The sequence below is a fragment of the Nomascus leucogenys genome, chromosome 12 (genome assembly GCF_006542625.1).
Source record: "Nomascus leucogenys isolate Asia chromosome 12, Asia_NLE_v1, whole genome shotgun sequence".
NCBI classification, from domain to species: Eukaryota; Metazoa; Chordata; class Mammalia; order Primates; family Hylobatidae; genus Nomascus; species Nomascus leucogenys.
This window is the reverse complement of record NC_044392.1, coordinates 2,017,623-2,037,432: the sequence shown is the minus strand read 5'-3', so window position 1 is coordinate 2,037,432 and position 19,810 is coordinate 2,017,623. Positions and strand designations below refer to the sequence as shown.

At 41.2% G+C, this 19,810-nt stretch overlaps 1 protein-coding gene across 5 annotated transcripts in view; it reads right to left on the bottom strand.

The window, feature by feature from the left end:
- Nucleotides 1–2,979: 2,979 nt before the first annotated feature.
- Nucleotides 2,980–19,810, bottom strand: part of S100PBP (S100P binding protein) — a 42,754-nt gene continuing 25,923 nt past the window's right edge. The window contains exons 6-7 of one of the 5 annotated variants that reach the window (XM_003276377.2): nt 8,698–8,785; nt 2,980–5,933 (exon numbers count right to left, since the gene is read on the bottom strand). In XM_003276377.2, coding sequence (XP_003276425.1) covers nt 5,819–5,933; nt 8,698–8,785 — 203 coding nt within the window. In that variant the 3' untranslated portion in view covers nt 2,980–5,818. Of the gene's footprint in view, nt 5,934–8,697; nt 8,786–14,444; nt 14,525–14,766; nt 14,818–19,810 lie in introns of those variants that run through there. The other 4 variants (XM_012511276.2, XM_030823338.1, XM_030823339.1 and 1 more) reach the window with 4 other exon arrangements.

Here is a 19,810-nt window from a genome sequence, read left to right as displayed (position 1 = left end):
TGCAGCTCAGTATTCACAGTGTGCTGTTCTAGGCTGTTAAAGGAACACCATTATGATCCCAACAGCAGGCTGAAAGAGTAATGATGACATTAGCCAAGGAGCAAAAACCAGTAAATGGGGCACCTCGAACATTCCTGTCCAGAGCCAGGAAAAAGCTTGGAGAGAAAATGTCCAGTGAGCAGGGCTTAGAGTTGACTGTTCTAGAAGGTTTTGAAAGCAGAGGGAAAGAAGGTTTAGAGGCTGCACAGCAAAGTAGGAAACTGAGTTGCACACCGACTCTAGGCCAAACCTGAGAGATGTACTTCCTAGGCCCTCTGTACCCATCTAGTGCCAAATGATGGAAAAGCCCCCAAGTCAGCACTAGGTATAGTATAGTCAGTGGGGCTCAGGGAGCTCTGCTAATGGGGGTTTCCTGTCCTCAACTTAATCTGTGCCTGTGGTACATCATAAAGGGTATGAGGGAAAAGGAGGTGACACTCTTGGCTTGGATAAAACTCCATTCCCTTTAATTACCTCCCTAAACTCCCAACTGTATAACAATTGAGCCTTCCCTGAATCCACTGTAGTTGCAAAGTCGAACCCTACACAGCTAGACTTGGGGTGTGATCCTTTCACCACCATCACATAGATCCACGGACATTTTCTCACAACTGTGGAAAGGCACGGGCAGGTCTTTGAGACCAAGAGACCTCACTTGCAGACTACAGCAGGCCTGTGGGAGAAATGTTGGTCTGAGAGACAGGAGACCCTGCCTTGTAATCACCTAACACCTCAGGCAAGTTAATTGTCTGAGGTTAGGTCACGGTGTCCTTATCTGCCAAAAATAGAGAATTTAGAAGATTCCCAGACTCTACCTGCTTCCTACAATAGGAGCCAAGGTGCACCCTCCGGAGCATGAGGGAAACCTCGGGGTCTGAGGGAAGAGACTGGTGAGTGTTTCTGTGAGGCAACAGTCCTTTTCTCCTCCTACTCGTGTCCCCTAGTTTTTCAGAATGGGCCTTCTCAAGAATGCATCTTTAAGAGTTTACAAAAATGTGCAAAATCTCACCAACCCATTAACATGAGCTTTAGATTTATTTCTGACTCTCTTTAAACCTATTTGATGGTTACTGGAATTTGCATTTAAGTAGCCTCCAAGAACAAATTGCTTCTATAAACGGGACACCCTGCTCACCCTCCTCCCTTGCCCAGCTCCATCAAGCTCTATCCGTACAAAATATTACTAAACCTTCAAATGTGACTTGAAGTTAAGTTGAAGGAAAACTTTGTATACAAACAGTTCCTAGCCAGGTGCAGTGGCTCATGCCTATAACCCCAACACTTTGGGAGGCCAAGGTGGGGCAGATCATTTGAGACCAGGAGTTCAAGACCAGCCTGGCCAACATGGTGAAACCCTGTTTCTACTAAAAATACAAAAATTAACCAGGCATGTTGGCGCACACCTGTAATCCCAGCTACTCAGGAGGCTGAGACATGAGAATCACTTGAACCCGGGAGGTGGAGGTTGCAGTGAGCCGAGATTGCACCATTGCACTCCAACACTCCAGCCTGGGCAACAGAGTGAGACACTGTCTCAAAACAAATAGTTCCTTAGTGATATATTTCAGGAGTATCACTTAGACTGCTTTAAAGTTTATCCAAAATATTATATTCCACCCCCTTCTCAATGGGTGCTGGGAGGGCCAGATTTTCTGTCTATGGCATGTCCCAGTTGTCACAGGGGGAGGACAGGTGGGGAGGAAGGACAAGGCAGGAGCCTGTTCATTTAGGAATTCCACCACTGACCAGCTGATACTTCCTGTGACAAGTGGGATTTTTTTTTTTTTCCTGACAGGTGCTCTGGCATACAAAGCAAGCATACACTAAAATCAGCTTAGGAATAATTGTTTTCTCTTAGAAAAGCAGAACATTACTAAGAGAAGCGGGGAACTCCACTTTCTAGCTTTAGGTGGTTGGGTTTTTTCTTCCTATAAAAGCTCAAAATAGGCTAACTAGAGAATGACCCCCTTCCTCTTGGAGAAGGTCCATTTCTCCTTTTCCTCTTCACTTTTCCGTAATGTAAAATGGACAAAAGATTCTATCTACACCTGATAGGAACAAAACAGATATGCATAGGTTAAAAAGAGTGCCTCAGACTGAGACAAGAATGTCAAGTTGCTGAGTACTTAGCAAACTTAATATTGAGTCTTTTGCATGGACTCAATATTATATTTTGTCTAGAATTTATAGACAAAACTTATAGCACAGCAGGCCAGATAGCATGGCTAAACATGTTGCTACTTGTTTTCTCAGCATGAACTCAGATTTTTAAAGCACTGGCTAATATAGGTGACAAGTTATTATTGCCTTCCCTTTTTTCCTTGCTTCTGGGGGTAAGTCTAAGAAGCTTTGGTTCACGAAAGGGATCTAAGGAACACTGTGTCTCCCACATCTACCCACACTTATCCAACCTTCACCCAGCATTTAGGAGCCGCAGTTTCTGGAGAAACTGGGTTATGAACAACCATCAATTCTGTACCACTGATTCTGGTTTCTTACATCCCCTTCAAAGAGAGAATGCTCTGGGATAGCATGGCTTCTTCCCTAATCAATGCTAGCTCTGGAGAAGCAGAGATGGGGAGGCCAACCACACAGCCATGGGAAGGAATAAAAGGCAATACCTGCCTGATCACGGCTGAGCCATCTTCCCCCTCTGCAAAAACTGAGGCATAATGATATTTCAGGCTCTCCCTATGTCAGGCTCCTGACATGCACCATATGTAGCTGCAAATCCCAATCAATTTCAACATTTCTTAACTGCTAGAACACCTTTCTCAACACTGTAATTTACCTTCAAAAGAATAGGGAGCAAGCACCCTCGCCTTCCCAGTACCACATTCTACTAACTGCCGCCCCCCTCCCCACCCCACTAACCTACCTACGCAAAGGAAGAAGGCAAATAACCCTCCATCGAAGCCTACGACAGACCGCCACAGTACATATGTCACTGACAAAGAACTTTTATTTCTTTTTAATGACATTAAACACAACTGCTAGAAGGGAAAAAACATGATAAAGAGGAGGCACCAAACTTCAGTTTCATAATTGAAACTGACAACGCCAGTAAATCAGGGCCTGCGTTAGAAACTACAGGTTATTTCAGGCTCCTTACTTACAAGTAAACAATGTAAACAGCATATTTTTACTCTGCTTTGTCAAGACCCTCATGGTAGGAATGTCATCATGGATGAAGAAAGCAGTTAAATGCACATAACACTTGCTTAAAAAATAATACAGCAAGAATTCCAACTGCAATATTAGACTTAGAGGCCAACACCAAATATAAGAGATATGCAGATTTGAAAAGAGATGAAAACTCCAGATTCTACCCACTACCATCTTTAAGGCGAACATGCCAGATAATGAGTTTTCTTTGGCTTTGTTTTTTCTTCTTAAAGAATACCATGTTAACCACTAGAGAACAGCTCTCTCCTCCCCCAGTCCAACAGATTTAATTAAGCTGCTAAAGCTTTGGAAAAACAGAATTATTTGAGCTAAGAGGAAATGTGATTGTCACATTTTCTAGTTAACCTGTCACTCATTTGATTTGGCAAAGGCAGTGCTCCTATTACACATTCAGTCTTAAAACCCCATGTACCAGGAGGGCATGAGTCTTAGATTTTTGCCTAAGCAAAATCCTGTCCCTTCACTCCTTGGGTTTTCTGTAGGGAACTAGACAGCTGCAATGCTAGCTATTCCAACTACATTTAATTTTAACTATGCTATGGTCCCAAAGGTGGATGTTTGGCATGTCTCACTCCATCAACCTAATTTAGGGCAGCCTGGAGAAGTGACCGATGTAGTAAATGCCAAGTAGGCTAACTAAAATAATAGATTTCGACTACTGCCTTTGAATAGAACTTCTCCTTTGCATTTTGGCCCCAGAATTTAAACCAAATGTTCAAGGAAAAGCAAATCCTTGACTGGATAAAAACAGTAAACACTTAAGGACATTCACCCAAATTTATTGTTGGCTTAAATGACCAAGCTTTCCCCAAGTCAGTTTCTAAAGTGGGGTAGGATGTTTAGAATGTGTTACTCACACAGAAAGATGGCATTGATGAAATCACGAAACTAAACACAGGCTATACCAACTATGAACAACCTTCACAGAGAATGAACAATAGCACAAATGCCAGACTGCAACACTTCCTAAAATGATGTCTATAGCTATCTGTAAAGAGAGAATAACCGGCCAGGTGCAGTGGCTCACGCCTGTAATCCCAGCACTTTAGGAGGCCGAGGTGGGCGGATCACCTGAGGTCAGGAGTTCAAGACTAGCCTGACCAACATGGAGAAATCCTGTCTCTACTAAAAAGTACAAAATTAGTCTGGCATGGTGGCACATGCCTGTAATCACAGCTACTCGGGAGGCCGAGACAGGAGAATCCCTTGAACCCAGGAGGCGGAGGTTGTGGTGAGCAGAGATCATGCCACTGCACTCCAGCCTGGGCAACAAGAGCGAAACTCCGTCTCAAAAAAAAAAAAAAAAAAAAGAGAGAATAACCAACTCCTAAGACATCCATTAAGACGCACAGTCTGTCAACTTTGGTTAGAATACCAAACGTTAAGATCAGGTAATGCTTTTGTGCATAGTCTTAGTCACAACTATATTACATCCACGTTAGCATCCATGTGAAACTAGGTATCAGGGGCTTGGCCAAATGAGATGGTAACATCCAGGGCCTAAAGACACCTCTTGTTAACTAATAATGGAGACAAAAGAGTGCCTTTCCATACTCTCCCACAGAATGGAGGCTCCCTAACTAACACTCAAATTTGGGGTTCAGCAAATGAAACTAAATACCAACTGACACCACAATAGCACTAGCCTGCCCTAGACTCAAGACTCTGGGTGGGCAGCTCTTCAATAAAGACTGCAAGGAGGCCATCCTGAAGAGGCATATCCACGTCTAACAGGTTACAAGAATACTGCCACTAGAATCCTAACGAGCAGAGTGGTCACTGGAGGGTAAAAAGAAAAAGGAAAATCCTTGAAGAAAGGCAAAGGAGACAAACAGTCTCAAGACCATAAGGTATTATAAGTCTTCCGTCCAAGTAAGATGTATAAGATTTGTAAACACTATTATGCAAAATAAGTTCAATAAGGAATGAAAAAATCCCCCCCCCCCACAAAAAAATCAAGGCAGCTAGTACATACAGAAGCGAAAGGAGACGATTTACTATTTTAATTTGTCCTTTCAATAGGATTCTTCTCCTGCTCCATCCTACTTATAATGTCCTGGATTGCCAACTTTAAAATACTGACAGGTATTCAGAGGATTCAAATAAAAAAGTAAGAGGGTTGTTAAAAGTAACTTACATCCATTCACAAGTCATCTAACACTGGCTCACAGACTGGTAAAGAATCTCTTCCTTATGGGAGATTTAACAATTTCTTTGAGGTACCAGAAAGTAGACTTTGCCTCTGCAGAGAGGTGGGTCTTTTGCTTCAGCCTGGGTGTTCTGGCTTAATGCTGGCTTTCAGGAGGCAGCTACTTTCAATTTAAATTAAAAAAACAAACAAAAAAAAACTATACCAATCGAACGCTTGCTTAAACACAGACACACACACACACGCACAAAATCAGGAGGGACTTCATACAAAAAAATTCAAGTCGGCAATGGGCATTTCCAAAAGGTGACGAGTTTTTTAAATAAAAATCTTGTGAAAAATAAAATCCAAAATCGGCAAAGCACAAAACAGCAAAAGAACATGAAATGCTGCTCCAAGCAGGACCCTGGATAGGGACCTTCATTGCTGATGGGATGACACAAATTAACTGTACGAGAAGTCTGGGAGACGCCGGAACCGATGGTGGCTTCGCATGTTCCTGTCAACCCACTGAGTCAGACTGTATCTTTGCAGATGTTTCTGTCGGCGGGCGTAGTTTCTATCAAGAGAGAGGGAGAGTACAAACAGGAAGGCTATTTCAACTAGAATGGCTACTTGTACACAAAAAAAGGCCAGCACAACAATTTTAAGAAAATCTTTACTTTTGGAAATCAGATATTAATTTTATATTTCAATTCTTGCAATTTTAGAAATTTTATACTATTTTATTTATATGAACACCACACCATAAGTGCTATTTCTTTCCAACTCCCAAAGCCACCTAATTTCCCATAGGTATTATGGTGATATGTGCCATATACACAATGTTCTAAGGAAAACTAATGTAGAATAATGTTTAAGTAGGGGAGAAAAAAAAAACCATTTTCTTCTTCCAGAAGAATTTAGTGTAGGATCTATATTTCATTGTTTGCATCAGACCTGTACCTCCAAAAGGACCTCATTGTCTGACACAGCTCAAGGTTGCTCAGGACACAGCAGTTAAAATTAGAATAAATTCCCAGAAAGTTAAGTCATCATGTGAGTTTAGAGACTGAAAAATTAACAGCATGGACTCAAAGTAAAATTTCTTAAAAGTCTCCTTTAGTTATGTGCTGGGCTGCAGTTCTGAGCAAGATGCTCTGAGATAATTTGATCCCATTTTCGACTCTGAAAGTGCTCCTAATAACAACCTAGGAAGCTTTCTGAAGATATGCATTCTAAAATTTAAAAAAAGAAAAAGAAAAAACAAACAAATACAGATATGGATTCTTGGCCTCTCCCTCCTCCCAGACTTAATGACTTAGAATACCTGGAATCAGGATACAAACATCTGTATTTTTAGATATCTCCGCAGGTGATTATGAGTAGTAGCCAGGGTTGAAAATAACTGTAACAGTACCTGACATTTATCTATCCCTATATGCAAGTACTTGCTGAATTCTTTAAATACCTCTCCTCACTTAATACTGTGACAATCCTACTAGTATTTTCATTAAGTCCTTGTATAGGTAAGGAAATTGAGCCTCAGGTTAATAACTTACCCAAGGTCATCCAGTAGAGTAAGCAGAAGAACTGGATTTGAATTCACATCCGACTCCAGAATTTATCTAATAACAATTACACTACACTGCCTTTCCTTCTGAGAAATGCTATCATTTTGACAACTACAGAGGGAATATGACTGTAAAGGTCCTGAAGCAAAAGGAAGAGTATTAGGAGATGAGGTTGGTGAGCGCAGGCCAAAGCATATAGGCCTTTGTAGGGGATTACAAGAATGGGAAGATGTGAGATAGGAAGCCACTGGGAAATACTGAGCAAATGTGATTTATGCTTTAAAAGAATCTCTTTCTTTGGCTGCTGAGTTGTGAACAGTGCACTGGCAAGGGCAGAAGCAGGGAGGGCATTTAGGAGACTTGCAACAATCCAGGTCAAAGATGAGAAATAGTTAGGCTTTGGATATACAGCTGATCCTCCATATCCATGGGTTCTACATCCATGGATTTAACCAACCATGGGTCAAAAATATTCAAGGAAGAAAAATGGATGGTTCCACCTGTACCGAACATGTACAGACATTTTTTACTTGTCATTATTTCCTAAACGATACAGTATAACAACTATTTGCATAGCATTTATACTGTATTAGTTATCATAAGTAATCTAGAGATGATTTTAGGTGTATGGAAGGATGTGCACAGGTTATGCAAACACTATGGCATATTATATAAGGAACGTGAGCATCTGTGGATTTTGGTATCCAAAGAGGGTCCTAGAACTAATCCCTCATGAATACCAAGGACAACTGTATATGCAGAGCCTATGGGATTTGCTGATAGACTCAATATGGGGTGAGAGAGAAAAAAGTAAAAGATGATTCCAAGGTTTTTGAGTATCTGAATCAAAGTAACTGAATAAATTTGTACAGCCACACTGCATCAAGAATCCAGAAAACTGTAATACTACATTTGAGTCTTAAAAAGAAAATTCCAGAACATTTCAGAATTAGGAAGGTCCTTTGACACCAAGTTGCAAAGCTAGTATTAGAACTCAGGTTTCCTGAATTTCAATCCAGTTTTTGTTTTGTCTGTTTATTTTTTTGAGACAGGGTCTCGCCCTGTTGCCCAGGCTGGAGTGCAGTGGCATAATCATTGCTCATCACAGCCTCAAGCTCCTGGGCTTCAAGCAATCCTTTTCTCTCATGCGCTCTCAGGGAATACAGACACACACCACCATGCCCAGTTAAGTTTTTGTATTTTTTGTAGCGATGGGGTCTCACATTGGCCAGGCTGGTCTCGAACTCCTGGGCTCAAGCAATCCTCCTGCCTTGGCCTCCCAAAGTGCTGGAATTACAGGCGTGAGCTACTGTGCTCAGCCTCAGTCCAGTTCTTATTCCATTATACTGCATCACTTTTTCCCCCCGCCTCTTGAATTAAACAATTCCAACCCCTACTCCCCACTACATTCCTCCTGCAGCCAAATTTCACTTTTTTTTTTTTTTTTTTTAGACGGAGTCTCGCTCTGCCGCCCAGGTGTGAGTGCAGTGGCACCATCTTGGCTCACTGCAACCTTTGCCACCAGGATTCAGGCAACTGTCCTGCCTCAGCCTCCTGAGTAGCTGGGACTACAGACACTTGCCACCACGCCCAGCTAATTTTTGTATTTTTGGTAGATATGGGGTTTCGCCATGTTGGCCAGGATGGTCTCAAACTCCTGACCTCAAGTGACCCACCCACCTTGGCCACCCAAAGTGCTGGGATTACAGGTGTGAGCCACCGCGCCCAGCCATTCTACCCTTTTCCATCTTCTTCTAATCACCCACTCACCGCGTGGTGAGGTCCGAAGGATGCTGCCATTTTGAGTGCTGCATATGATGAACTTGATCCATCAAGGCACAAAGCTCCCCCGAGATACCTGTGATACAGAGGGATCAGTGGTTAGCAAACAGCTGAGTGAACTATGTCAGCCAATGTCAAAGTATGTGCTTTCAGGCAAAGAGAAAACAGGCACTGTTCTCAACAATATATACTTATGATTATCACAAGCAGTGAGCACAGAAACTATAAACCAGAATGGGGAGATTGCTCTTGGAGGGTGAAGGTGAAGCAATAATGGCAGCCACCATTCATTCATTCAACACTTAGCTCCTACAATATACAGGGAACTTTACTTTTCCCTAGGAATATGGCAGTGAACAAGACCCTGCCTCAATGAAGTTTATACAGGAGACAGATGATTCCAAAGTGGTGTGATAAATGCAGTGAAAGAAATACAGACTGCTATAGAGACTGGGGGGTGGGGGTTAGGGAAAGCCCCTCCAGGGGGAGTAACTATAGCAGGGATCTAAAGGATGTGTAAAATTAGTAAGGTAAAGAGGGGTAGGAGGTTGGATGCCAAAAGATAACAGTTAATACAAAGCCCCAGAGACAAAAGACAGCAAATACATTAAAGAAACAAGAGGAGTTTAGAACAGATGGAGGTGGGCGCTCTTTGCTAACAAGAAAAATTGCTAGATGCAATTTCTCAAACACCTGGGATCCTAGCAATGTACTAGACACTTTATATATTATCTTACTTAATTCTAAAAAAGATCTTACATGGAGATAGATGTTATTAATATCATTTCTTTTTTTGTTGTTTTTTTTGAGACGGAGTCTCGCTCTGTTGCCCAGGCTGGAGTGCAGTGGCACAATCTCGGCTCACTGCAAGCTCTGCCTCCCGGGTTCACGCCATTCTCCTGCCTCAGCGTCTCCGAGTAGCTGGGACTACAGGCGCCCGCCACTACGCCTGGCTAATTTTTTTGTATTTTTAGTATTTTGTATTTTAGAGACGGGGTTTCACCGTGGTCTCGATCTCCTGACGTCGTGATCCGCCCGCCTCGGCCTCCCAAAGTGCTGGGATTACAAGCGTGAGCCACCGTGCCCGGCCTTATTAATATCATTTCAAAGATGGGAAACTATGGGAGGTGAACTTGCCTGAAATTTTTTTTTTTTTTTTTTTTTTGAGACAGAGTCTTGCTCTGTCCTCCAGGCTAGAGTGCAATGGCGTGATTTTGGTTCACCGCAACCTCTGCCTCCTGGGTTCAAGCGATTCTCCTGCCTCAGCCTCCTGGGTAGCTGGGACTACAGGCACCTACCACCATGCCAGGCTAATTTTTATATTTTTAGTAGAGATGGGGTTTCACCATGTTGGCAAGGCTGGTCTCCAATTCCTGACCTCAAATGATCCTCCCAAAGTGCTAGGATTACAGGCGTGAGCCACCATGCATGGTCCTGAAATTCTTGATGACCCAGGATTCAACTAGCTCCTGTGTGACACCATGTCCTTGCCACTATGCAATAATGCTAATTTTGCACTCAACGGTTGAGACTTAGGCTAAAACTCAATAGAAGCAGAAATAAAACACTAGTTAGGAAATAATTTCCCTAGACCAGTGGTTCGCAAATTTTAACATACATTATAATCAACTGGAGGTATTATAAAACAGATTGCTGGGCCTAGCCTCCAGACTTTCTGATTATACATAATTAGAAAACTATACAGATCTGGGTAGGGCCTGAAATTCGCATTTCAAGCAAATTCCCAAGTAATGCTGATGCTGGTGGTCTGAGAACCACATTTTTTTTTTTTTTTGCGGATCGTAGGGTGGGAAATAAAGTCTCACTCTGTCACCCAGGCTGGAGTGCAGTAGTGTGATCTTGGCTCACTGCAACCTCCTCCTCCCGGGTTCAAGTGATTCTCCTGCTTCAGCCTCCTAAGTAGCTGGGATTACAGGCGCCTGCCACCACGACTGGCTAATTTTTGTATTTTTAGTAGAGACAGGGTTTCACCATGTTGGCCAGGCTGTTCTTGAACTCCTGACCTCAAGTGATCCACCCGCCTTGGCCTCCCAAAGTGCTGGGATTACAGGCGTGAGTCACTATGCCCGGCTGAGAACCACACTTTGAAAATCAAAGCCCTAGACAGTGGAGACTTTTCAGCTCGTTTATGTTTTTCATTACCTTATCTACTGTGCTTTCGGGAATCAAAAGCAGTCTCAGTAGGCTATAGACTCATATTTTCAAGCTCTAGTAAAAGTAATGTAACTTTTAGGATAAATGTAATTTATTTGAAGCCTCAAAAAGTAGAGCTTTGTAGAAAAAGTATACTACTATATACTTTGGAGTTAGGCAGAGTTGAGTTAAAATTCCAATCCATCAATTAGCTCTGTGACCCTGGGCAAATTATTTCACTTCTTCAGGGCTCACTACTCGTCTATGAAAAGCAGATAATACAATTTAGCTTGAAGCTGAGTTTTAGGAATATTGTACGTAAAAGACCTAGCACATAGCTCTGGCACACAGCATTTGTGCAGTGAGTGGTAGCTATTACGATGTTAGCGCCTCAGGCCTATATTAGCTTGCAAAGACTCTGCAAATCCTGTGAAATTTTAAGGAAAAACGTTTATTAAATGGATCCATCCACACATAAACTATGACATTTTATGGCACTCAAATATTTTTCTAACCATAACACTTTTTAGGAAAAATTTACAGATTAAAAGTTTCTCTACTGTTAAAAAAGCACAACCAAATGAAAGATAATTGACAAAATGAAAAATATATTTGAAACATACTTGGCAAAAGTTTAATGTCCTTTATCTACAGTCTCTTTATTTTTTTTTTTTTTTTTGAGACGGAGTCTTGCTCTGTCCCCCAGGCTGGAGTGCAATGGCGCGATCTCGGCTCACTGCAAGCTCCGCCTCCTGGGTTCACGCCATTCTCCTGCCTCAGCCTCTCCGAGTAGCTGGGACTACAGGCGCCCGCCACCACGCCCAGCTAATTTTTTTTGTATTTTTAGTAGAGACGGGGTTTCACCGTGGCCTCGATCTCCTGACCTCGTGATCCGCCCGCCTCGGCCTCCCAAAGTGCTGGGATTACATGCGTGAGCCACCGCGCCCGGCCCCAGTCTCTTTATTTTTTAAAAAAGGTCAAGGGCATGAATAGACAACTTGCAAAATTATTACAAGTGATCAATAAACATGATAAAAACAATGTTCAATCTCACTCATGGAAAGAAAAAGCATTACTGTCACTCCTTTAGAAGGAAAAATAAATCAGAAATGAGTTTCCTCGTGAAGGGAAGTAACTCTTGATTAGAAAATTCCTTACCTGCTGGATTTGTAAAGCTAAAATCAAAGGTCTCAATTCAAATTGCCTTTCCAATACTCCACTTTCACCTCGCTAGCACTCCACTCCCTGTGGTCACCCAAAAAGGACATTTCAGTGGGAGGCAGGGGAGAGGAGAATCAGCTTTATAAAAATTTCAAGATACATTTTTCCTACCAAAGCTTCACAAAGGAGGGCTAGCAATATATGGAAATTCTGTGTCCATCAAAATGGAACCACAAGATTATCTATAGAATATGTCCTTCAGCTCACTCATTTCTTATCACCTGCATCTTAGAAAATTAATCTGGCAATGGAAACTAAAGATAATAAATCTCCTACAAACATATCTATTCACATTAAATGATGAGAAGAATAGCCAGTTAGCCAAAGGGGCCTAATATTCAAATATTTAACTTCTAGGAGTCAAATCCGGCAGCAGCAATTTATATAACACTATATATCAAGCCTGTTTAAATAAATAAATAAAGGCACTGTCCTATGTGCTAGTTTATATATATCAACTCATTTATTCTTTACAACAATCCTATAAGGTATTTTCCCCATTTTACAGACAAAAGTATATAAAACTGTAAAGAAACTGAGGCACAGAAAAGTTAACTAATTTGCCCAAAGTCACATATCTAGTGACAAAGCGAGAATTCCAACAATATAAAACTATCATAGGATTGAATTTCCTTAAAAATTTTTCTGGGAGCAACATTTCATAGCTGAGATTAGAAAGTAAAAATCATATAGCCATATGTCTCTTGTAAACAAGGGCTCAATAATTAGATCTCAGCTCATGTACCAGAAAATTTTAATTTTCCTTAGCACTAATAACTTGTTAGACTAGCCTAACCCTTATTATTAATAAGACTTAATGATCTAGAGATAATGGGAGCTAACATTTATCAAGCACTTCTTATGTGCTAGGTACTTTGCTAACTGCTTTGCATGTATCCTATAATTTAATTCTAACAATCACAGATGGCAAACTCTATAACCTCCATTTTATTCACAAGTAAACTGAAGCTTAGAAAAAAATACTTTCCCAGCACTTTGGGAGGCCAAGGCAGGCGGATGGCTTGAGCCCAGGAGTTCAAGACCAGCCTGGGCAACATGGTGAAACCCTGTCTCTACAAAAAGTACCCGGGTGTGGTTGTACACACCTATAGTCCCATCGACTCCAGGGGGCTGAGGTGGGAGGATCACCTGAGCCCATGAGGTGGAGGCTGCAGTAAGCCATGATCATACCACTGCACTCCAAGCTGGGTGACAGAGCAAGACGCTGTCTCAAAAAAAAAAAAAAAAAAAAAAAAAAAAGGATACTCATCTATCATCTAGTAAATCAGAAAAGCCAGGATTCAAACCCAGGTGGGGCTAATAATCCAAAAACCTCATTTTAGCTTATAGCTTGAACCTCATCTTCCTCCAAATTTAGAGATGCTAACAAGAATGGGAACATTTGAATTTTCTCTTCTCTTCATAGTCTCTAACAGATGGGCTTTCTTGGACCAACAATCAGTACCATGGGTTTATTTTAAGTTGTGGCAAAAAGGTGGTAAAGACTGTCCTTTGTTTTGTGACTAAGAATGAAATAAAGAAGGGAAAAACCCCCAATATTTCAGGAATGAAGTCAACAATTCATCTAAATCTTAATCTATAAATATGAAGGTAACTGGTTTTGGGGAAACATCCAGTTTAATAACTGTTCTTAATAAGTTTAAAGTGAATCAATTTTTATATCATAATGGAGGAGGATGGATAATGCTGAGTACCTGCTATGCCAATTCTGACAGGTTTTATAGGACATAATACTTTTTACCACCCACACGACCCTAACTCAATCAAGTGTGGTACCTGACCAAAGAACAGAGACTCTCTCAGCTGGCTAATGACCTAATGACCTAGAAGGCTGCCTAGTACCAGCAGGTCATTGGTTTAAGTAAACCAATCAGATACTCTCCTTTGAAATGTTAATGTGAGCTTTAGTAATGAGAACAAGAGAGAGAACAGCACACATGCAGGGCTCCAGGAAAAACAGTTACTTGAGATAGCTAAATAGCAGCAAAAGTACTGGTCACAGAAACAGATTAGATTAGGGAAAATCCCAATAGGGAACAGAGGCACACATTTCTTTTTTCTTTTTTTTTTTTTTGAGACAGAGTTTTGCTCTTTTGCCCAGGCTGGAGTGCAGTGGCTCAATATTGGCTCACTGCAAACTCCGCCTTCCAGTTTCAAGCAATTCTCCTGCCTCAGCCTCCCGAGTAGCTGGGATTACAGGTGCCCACCACCATACTCGGCTAATTTTTGTATTTTTAGTAGAGATGGGGTTTCACCATCTTGGCAAGGCTGGTCTCGAACTCCTGACTTCATGATCCACCCACCTCGGCCTCCCAAAGTGCTGGGATTACAGGTGTGAGCTGCAGCACCTGGTCAGAGGCACACATTTCTGACGGAGCGTGTAGTTCGGCTCTATGGTTAATTCTTTTCACTGCAAGGCCTGGTGAAAAGAGTCTCATCTAATCATCTTTTCCTGTAAATCCTTAAACTCAGTTACTTAAAGGCTATCATAATGTCTCTATTCCATGCAATGTAAAGTACTTAATACCGGGGAGGGAATGGAGAGAGAAGGAAAGAAAAAATGTGCTACAGGGGACATGGGCTACTGCTTTTATAAATAGATTAATAAAATATAAATGAAAAGAAAAAAATAAGTAGAAGGCAAGAATGCAAATGTGTCACCTCTAGGTCAACAAAACTGCGATGATCTAGTAGAAATCTTGACTGATTTTCCTTGCAGGCAAGGGAAAAAGTAAAAGAAACAGGAGTTATTATATAACTCATTTATGAAAGTGATACAGGGGATACTGAATGATATATGAATGTCCTCAACAGTACTGGGAAATTCAGAATCAGAATTTATATAACCATTGCTGTTTATGATCTTCAATAAAAATCAAAGCAGGTATTTCCACTTTTAGCTAAGATGAATGGGGGACTTAACCTCTCATTGTAAGCAACTAGAAACGAGGCAAAATTATGAAACAAGTGCTTTCAGACTACTGAGAATTGTGATCCCCGAGGGAAGAGAAACAACTGAGGTGAGTCTTGAAACTTCTTATAAGTCTATAATTTTTCAAAATAAAAAGCTTTTTAAATGAAGGCAAAATAAACAGGTTCTAAATAAAAGCAGAGACTTCATCAGTAGATGTGCACTACAACAAACATTAAAAGTTGTTCATTAGGAAAAAGGAAAATAATACCAGATTGAAACTTGGATCTATAGAAAATAATCAAAAGCACTGGAAATGGTAAGTATGTGAGTACATATAAAAGGCTATTTTTCCTATTTAGATGATGTCTTTAAAAGATAATTTACTGTTATGGCCAGGCGCGGTGGCTCATGCCTGTAATCCCAGCACTTTGGGAGGCTGAGGTGGGCGGATCACCTGAGGTTGGGAGTTCGAGACCAGCCTGACCAACATGGAGAAACCCCGTCTCTACAAAAAATACAAAATTAGCCAGGTGTGGTGGCACATGCCTGTAATCCCAGCTACTAGGGAGGCTGAGGCAGGAGAATCGCTTGAACCTGGAAGCAGAGGCTGCGGTGAGCCGAGACTGCACCATTGCACTACAGTCTGGGCAACAAGAGCGAAACTCTGTCTCAAAAAAAAAAAAAAAAAAAGATAATTTACTGTTTCTGTTTAAAGTAAAAATAACATGCCTGTAATCCCAACACTTTGAGGGATGAAGTGGGAGGATTGCTTGAGGCCAGGAGGTCAAGACTACAGTGAGCTATAATCATGTTATTGCACTCTAGCCTAGGCAACAGAGTGAGATCCCATCTCCATAATAATAATAATAAATTTAATAAGATAAAAATACAACGAAGAGGTATAGGCAGTAAGTATGGAGATAAAATGGAATACTAAAAAATACTACAAAAATTAAATGAGTCAGGGAAAGATGGAAGAGGAAACAAAAAACAAATAGAAAACAAGTAACAAGATGGTAGATTTAAATCCAGCCATACGGGATTGTACATTAAATGTAAATAGATTAACGCTCCAATTAAAGACTGAGATTGTGAGACTGAAGAAAAAAAAAAAAAGCAAGACCCAGCTACCAATTATATGCTGTCTATAAGACATCTACTTTAAACATAAAAGTAAATTAAGGAGGCCAGGCACGGTGGCTCATGCCTGTAATCCCAGCACTTTGGGAGGCCGAGGCAGGCAGATCACGAGGTCAAGAGTTCAAGACCAGCCTGGCCAACACAGTGAAGCCCCATCTCTACTAAAAAACTACAAAAATAAGCCGACTGTGGTGGCATGCACCTGTAGTCCCAGCTACTCAGGAGGCTGAGGCAGGAGAATTGCTTGAACCCAGAAGGTGGGGGTTGCAGTGAGCCGAGACCATGCTATTGCACTCCAGCCTGGGTGACAGAGCGAGACTCCATCTCAAAAAAAATAAAAAAATAAATTAATTAAGGCAAGGCCCAGTGGCTCACACCTGTAATCCTAGCACTTTGGGAGGCCGAGGTGGGTAGATCACTTGAGCCCAGGAGTTTGAGACCAGCGTGGGCAACATGGCAAAACCCCATCTCTACAAAAAATATAAAAAATTAGCTTGGTGGCACACACCTGTAGTCCCAGCTACTTGAGGGGCTGAGGTAGGAAGATCACGAGCCCGGGAGGTTGATGCTACAGTGAACCATGATTGTACCACTGCACTCAGGCTGGGTGACACAGCAAGGCTTTATCTTAAAAAAAAAAGTAAATGAAAACATATCAAAATGTGTGGGATGCAGCTAGCAGTGCCTAAAGGGGAGCCTATGGCTTAAAATGCTTAGAGAAAATAGAAAGTTCTCAAGATCAATGATCTGATCTTCCACATTAAAAAGCTAGAAAACAAGGCCAGGCATGGTGACTCATGCCTGTAATTGTGGCACTTTGGGAGGCCAAGAGTTCGAAACTAGCCTGGGTAACAGTGAGATGCCATCTCTATTTAACTTTCTTTTTTGAGACAGGGTCTCAGTCCGTCACCTAGGCTGGAGTGCTGTGACACGACATTGGTTCACTCAGCCTCCTGGGTTCAAGGGTTCCTCCCACCTCAGCCTCCCAAGTAGCTGGGATTACAAGTATGTGCCACCACAACGCTCGGCTACTGTCTCTATTTTTAAAAATGAAAGGTCAGGAGATTGAGACCATCCTGGCTAACACGGCTAACACGGTGAAACCCCGTCTCTACTAAAAATACAAAAAATTAGCCGGGTGAGGTGGTGGGCGCCTGTAGTCCCAGCTACTCGGGAGGTTGAGGCAGGAGAATGGCGTGAACCCAGGGGGTGGAGACTGCAGTGAGCCGAGATCGCGCCACTGCACTCCAGCCTGGGCAACAGCGACACTCCATCTCAATAAATAAATAAATAATAATAAAAAATAAAAATACAAAAAAATTAGCCGGGCATGGTGGGGGGTGCCTGTAGTCCCAGCTACTCGGGAGGCTGAGGCAGGAGAATAGCGTGAACCCAGGAGGCACAGCTTGCAGTGAGCCGAGATCACGCCACTGCACTCCAGCCTGGGTGACAGAGCAAGATTCCATCTCAAAAAAAGATAGATATATAGATATATAGAGATATGTATCTATCTATAGATACATAGAGATATATCTCTATAGATACATATAGAGATATATCTCTATCTATAGATATATCTCTATGTATCTAGATATATAGATACATATATATATCTAGATACAGAGATATATATATGTACCTCTCTAGATATGTGTGTGTATATATACACATATATAAATATATAGATATATATCTCTATAGAGATATATATCTCTATATAGAGATAGATATAGAGATATATCTCTATATAGAGATAGATATAGAGATATATCTCTATATAGAGATAGATATAGAGATATATCTCTATATATAGAGATACATATAGAGAGATATATATATAGAGATACATATAGAGATATATCTCTATATATAGAGATACATATAGAGATATATCTCTATATATAGAGATACATATAGAGATATATCTCTATATATAGAGATACATATAGAGATACATATAGAGATATATCTCTATATATAGAGATACATATAGAGATATATCTCTATATATAGAGATACATATAGAGATATATCTCTATATATAGAGATACATATAGAGATATATCTCTATATATAGAGATACATATAGAGATATATCTCTATATATAGAGATACATATAGAGATATATCTCTATATATAGAGATACATAGAGATATATCTCTATATATAGAGATACATAGAGATATATCTCTATATATAGAGATACATATAGAGATATATCTCTATATATAGAGATATATAGAGATATAGAGATATATAGATATATAGAGGATATATATAGAGATATATCTATATATAGAGAGACATATATGTAGAGATTTATAAATTTATAAAAAAATAAATTAATTAATTAAGGCAAGGCCCAGTGGCTCACACCTGTAATCCTAGCACTTTGGGAGGCCGAGGTGGGTAGATCACTTGAGCCCAGGAGTTTGAGACCAGTGTGGGCAACATGGCAAAACCCCATCTCTACAAAAAATACAAAAAATTAGCCAGGCTTGGCGGCACACACCATATGTGTGTATATATATCTATATATATATGTATATATATAGATAGATATCTCTATATAGATATATATAGAGACATATCTGTATCTATAGATATAGAGAGATATATATCTGTATCTATAGATATAGAGAGATATATATCTCTATGTATCTCTCTATCTTGGAATAGAAATCAGAAAACAGGAAGGGCATGGTGGCTCATGCTCATAATCCCAGTACTTTGGGAGGCCAAAGCTGGAGACCATCTCTACAAAAAAATTTAAAAATTAGCTAGGCATAGTGGCACGTGCCTGTAGTCCCAGCTACTCTGGAGGCCGAGGTAAGAGTATTACTTGAGCTAAGGAGGTCGAGGCTGCAGTAAGCTGTGATGGCCCCACTGCACTCTAGCCTGGGGGACAGAACCAGACCCCATCTCATAAAAATTAGTAACAAAACAGGGTTTGCTCTGTCACCTAGGCTAGGCACAAGTGATCCTCCCACACTGGCCTCCCAAAGCACTGGAATTACAGGCACGAGCCACCATGCCCAGTTCCAAATGTTTTTCTAAAATCAGTAACGGGTCGGGCGCAATGGCTCACGCCTGTAACCCCAACACTTTGGGAGGCAGAGGCAGGCAGATACTTGAGGCCAGAAATTGGAGACCAGCCTGGCCAATATAGCAAAACCCCACCTCTGCTAAAAATACAAAAAATTGGCTGGGCACAGTGGCTCACACCTGTAATCCCAGCAATTTCAGAGGCCAAAGTGGGCGGATCACCTAAGGTCAGGAGTTCAAGACCAGCCTGGCCAACATGGTGAAACCCTGTCTCTACTAAAAATACAAAAATTAGCCAGGCATGGTGGCAGACGCCTATAGTCCCAGCTACTCAGGAGGCTGAGGCAGGAGAATCACTTGAACCTGGACCAGCCTGACCAATATGGAGAAACCCTGTCTCTACTAAAAGTACAAAATTAGCTAGGTACAGTGGCACATGCCTGTAAATCCCAGCTATTCAGGAGGCTGAAGCAGGAGAATCGCTTGAACATGGAAGGCAGAGTTTTTGGTGAGCCGAGATCATGCCATCGCACTCCAGCCTGGGCAAGAAGAGTGAAACTTCATCTCAAAAAAAAAAAAAATTAGCCGGGCGTGGTGGCTCATGC